At 31.7% G+C, this 4,690-nt stretch overlaps 1 protein-coding gene across 1 annotated transcript in view; it reads right to left on the bottom strand.

Annotated features, from left to right (window-relative positions):
• Nucleotides 1-1,826: 1,826 nt before the first annotated feature.
• The window catches only part of TMEM65 (transmembrane protein 65), a 44,514-nt gene continuing 41,650 nt past the window's right edge, over nucleotides 1,827-4,690 (bottom strand). Inside the window, exons 7-8 of the mRNA XM_010838906.1 lie at nucleotides 3,991-4,096; nucleotides 1,827-2,429 (exon numbers count right to left, since the gene is read on the bottom strand). Of these exons, the coding sequence (XP_010837208.1) occupies nucleotides 2,328-2,429; nucleotides 3,991-4,096 (208 nt within the window). The 3' untranslated portion in view covers nucleotides 1,827-2,327. The remainder of the gene's footprint in view (nucleotides 2,430-3,990; nucleotides 4,097-4,690) is intronic.

The following is a 4,690-nucleotide window of genomic DNA, read 5'->3' as shown; positions in this document are numbered from 1 at the left end:
TCCAGTTTCAACCTGAAATAACATTCTCCATGACAAGTAACATTAAACAATGATTATATGAAGTCATTATCTTAAAGGGAACCATTTTTCAGACGTCACTTTGTGCAAAGCACCATACTAGAAAAAAACGTGTACCTTAGGTTAAGGATGAAAGGGCTCCATTCTTTTAAACTAATTACCTGAATTATGCAAATTGTATTGTGACCATAAATTAAAGCACTTTTCAATATGAAGGTTATATATTCCATATTTTGAAATCTTAAATAATTCTACAGATGCTCAGTTAAACTAAAAGATTCTGTAGGACTGTGTTATTTTCATGAGCAGAAAAAAAAAAAAGTAAAATCAAAAGCCCTTTCTAAACTCACAGGCAAGGTTTCTGCATCTAAGACTTAATAAAAAGAAAATTTAAGCACCACAAAAACATATATTTTTAGAGAACAAAAAGGGCTGGCAATATAAGTTAGGCACAAAAGCACTTAAACATTTACCAAAAAAATTTTTTAAAATAATCACTCTAATCCTATCATCTGAAATTAAAAAAAAACAAATTTTGGTGTCTGTGCTGTTATGTGGAAGATACAAACCACAATTCTATTTAAGATGTTAAGTTTTATAATTTTAATTTGATCAAACGAGACTGTCACATTATTTGTACATAAGAAGAATGTTATATATTTATTTTTATAGCATATGATCTATTTTTCCCTCAAAAATCTATGATTACAGGATAGCTCTAAAATAATTTTGAAGTAAACAGAAAAGAATTGATCACAAACTGTCTTCTGAGAGAAACCAGCTCCTCTGAAAATAAGAATTCAAAGTAAATGTGCAAATAAAACTTTAAAATAAGGTAGCTGTAAATACAGCCATCTTTAAGTTTCCCTTCTTTTTCATCTATTTAACAAAGTAAATAGTTTCAGTGGCCCAAATAGTCATTTTAATTTGTTTTTCTCCTCTGTGATACATTTAAGTACTCTTATAATTAAGAGTAATTTTTTAGCATGTATAACAGATCACATGCTAACAAACTTTACAGGTTCATAAAATTAAAATTTATGACTCACAAGTATAGATGTGAATTCTAGCTACACTTAAGTCAGATACACAAGACTGGACATAAGGAACTTCAATCTAGAATATGATTTAAACGCCACAAAAAAAGAAAGGGAACAAAAAATGGGAGAAAGAATTTCTCCTCATACATCTTTCGATTACTAGGCTATATATATATATAGCAAAAAGGAAAATACCAAATATTTATTTTTCACCTCAAAAGAAGTTATCCAGAAATAAAATCTGCTAAAGAAGATATAACATTAGGATTCAAATTCATTCAACTCAGATAAGGAGACAACATTTGGAGGGGAGGAGCATTCCCAAACAATATTATTTGTACTTATTAACCTTACGAACATCACCTCAACGTCACCAGTCATACCATAGACCTTCTTAACAGTTTCCATTTTATACTTCTGTGAAAAAAACATTTTTTTAGCCTTGTAACTTTCCAAGTGTCATGCGAAACCTCTTAGTTGACCTAAATCCCACAATCCCCATTAAAAGCATTCTAATGACTTTCTTTCCAATAGGAGTCAAAAATCACTAGGTAATTATTCATAGTTGAGAAAATAAAAGTATAAAAACCAACTCAAAATAATGCAGTTCTTAACATATATGTTCTTATGTAGTAGGCAGACTAAAAATAATTGTTCATCCTAATTAATCTCTGGCTCTTGAGACTAAGAGGTCAGAAAATCAAAATGAGTGATAAGTACTTCATTTTGAATAGATACGAGAGTTTTTAAAAAATGACTGAAACTATATGATTGTAAATGTTTACTGTGAAACAGTACAAAATTGATGTTGCCAAACAGAGTAAAAAAGAAATATTCAACTGATATTAAACATCTTAAGTAATTTGGAAAAAATTTTAAGGTTGAATTGTAACTGTAGGGGACAACAACGACAGAAAATGCTTTCATGCGTGTACACATGGTAAGTAACAAACAGGCAAATCTCAAGTTAGCACAGTACATCAACAATTGATACTTAAACGGTATTTTGGTATATAAAGAAAAAGAAAAGGTAAAATGTTGACTGCCATTGATGAAAAAGCATTTTACCAATTTACACAAAAAATTTTTTTAAAAAGATGTCCTAAGAAAACCAAGCCACAATAAGTTAGTGTTTTCCATAATACATGCTGAATTATTTGATCCCGTTATCTATACACTGTTACTGTCTTAATTCCTAAATGCTGTTGACAGCATATTTGATAACTGAGGTACATTAGTTTACATCTTTTTAAAGGTATTCTATGTGAGTTAATTTTTCTTTTCCAGTTTTTCATCATCTTCACCTCCTCCAAAGAAGATCAAAGGGAACATTCCTAGAATGCAGCCAATAGTCACCCCGACAGCTTTACCCTACGGAAACAAAAGAAAACATTTTTTCAAAGTTATTTTATCCCTGTAAGAGGAACCTCTGCTTAAGTATCTATGATAAAAATTACTATGTACTATATAATTCAACTGTTACTATATTTCTTTTGATCATACTAACAAATTAAAAAATAACGTACAAAAAGGTTCTAGAACAAATAATATGTAAAGTTCAAGGCAATCAGGAAAAAAATTTAAAAATTTTTTCAAATTGCCATAAAAATAACATTAGAGAAGTTTTCAAAAAGAAAATACCTTAAAAATGTACATACATTTTAAAGTCAGAAGATAGAAAGGAATGAAAAATCTCACCCAGTACTCTCAATATATTTGGATCTGCTGTCCTTTGTACATATTCCTTTTCAGTATTTATCCCCATGTACACCTAATTATGAATGTAGGTCTAATCATTATGTAAACATAACTTTGTTTACTGCTTTCCTCCTGCCCCCCACCAGTCATATATGTTATAATAAACTCTTTTTCAAACTGTTTCATAAACTTAATACAAAAACTTCTAAATTCCACTGAATTGATGGGCCTATAATAAATGTAAAAGCTCTTCTTACCATTAAAAATCATCACTACTGTCAGTGATAGAACAATAAACATTTCGGTGTATAGTTCTTCCTCAATGATTTATTTAAAAATCAAATAAGATGAATATCTGTGCATAATTATACTGGTTTGCTGTCTATTCTAGACAAAACTGCAAATATATGTATATACCCACTGCAATATATTTATATGTCTACATACACAGAATTTTTCTGTGACCTCACCTATATTATGAAAAATTTATTTAATTTTTATAAATGATTTTTAAATGTTGCATTCCTATGATGACTATTAAGGTTAAAATACTTATCAATTAAGTTTTACATCTTCATACAGACATTTATTGAGAATCTACAAAGTACCAAACTCTATGGTAGGTACCAAGGAGACAGAGATTAGTCAGATGCAGTCCCTCTCTCCACCAGGAACTTCCAGTTAGTTATCATCATACGTTTCTACTTGCTAATCAATATACTTGGAATTCTCTCTCCCACCTAATAAATGTTTCATCAATAATTGAAAAATAAGCTTAGATCTAATATGTACCAAGAAATCTCCCTGCTAAAAGAAATTTCTTTCCACAAAGAGTTATTTCTTCTCCTGGTGCTTCTGCTATATCCAGTGTACTATTTCTATTACTGAATATGTCACACTAAATTATAATTTGTTTAATATGTCTGATTCTTTACCTATACAATCCTCAAAAAGAACTATAGTTTATTACTCATTTTATGTCCTTCAGTCTCAGCACATAACTGATACTCCTCAACAGTAACTGAATCATATAAAGATTTTTTCAAAAATCTTTTTCAAGTATGCCTACAAAAAAAGTCAATGATTAGTTTTTCTGAAACCTACTAAGGTTTGGACAGTTTTTGTTAAAAACTCCACTCAGTTTTAATCTCAAATTTCTCAAGGGACTGAATTATATACAGTGTCTTGTTCTGGCTACCCAAATTCATTATCATAAACCACACAAAGTACTCACCAAATGTGAACTAACACGTGTTTGCCACATGTCAACTTGCTTTGGTGAGAGATCAGGAATTGATAGGCCTAACCTGGAAGCCAAAGCTTCAACATAGCCTGCAAGTCTTTAAAAATACAAGAGGACAAGTAAGTCAGAAAGAAAAACACCAATACAGTATATTAACGCATATATATGGAATTTAGAAAGATGGTAACGATGATCCTATATCAGTTCAGTTCAGTAGCTTAGTCGTGTCCAACTCTTTGCGACCCCATGGACTGCAGCACGCCAGGCCTCCCTGTCCATCACCAACTCCTGGAGTCCACCCACACCCATGTCCATTGAGTTGGTGATGCCATCCAACCCTATATGCGAGTCAGCAAAAGAGACACAGATGTAAAGAACAGACTTTTGGACTCTGTGGGAGAAGGCAAGGGTGGGATGATTTGAGAGAATAGCATTGAAACATGTATCTCATCATATGTGAAACAGATCGCCAGTCCAGGTTTGATGCATGAGACAGGGTGCTCAGGGCTGGTGCACTGGTATGACCCTGAGGGATGGGATGGGGAGGGAGGTGGGAGGAGGGTTCAGGATGGGGAACACATGCACACCCATGGCTGATTCATGTCAATGTATGGCAAAAACCACTAAAATATTGTAAAGTAATTAGCCTCCAATTAAAATAAATTTTTTAAAAATCAAAAAAAAAAAAAGA

The sequence above is a fragment of the Bison bison genome, unplaced genomic scaffold, assembly GCF_000754665.1.
Source record: "Bison bison bison isolate TAMUID 2011002044 unplaced genomic scaffold, Bison_UMD1.0 scf7180017864108, whole genome shotgun sequence".
NCBI classification, from domain to species: domain Eukaryota; kingdom Metazoa; phylum Chordata; class Mammalia; order Artiodactyla; family Bovidae; genus Bison; species Bison bison.
This window is presented reverse-complemented; position numbering and strand designations above follow the sequence as displayed.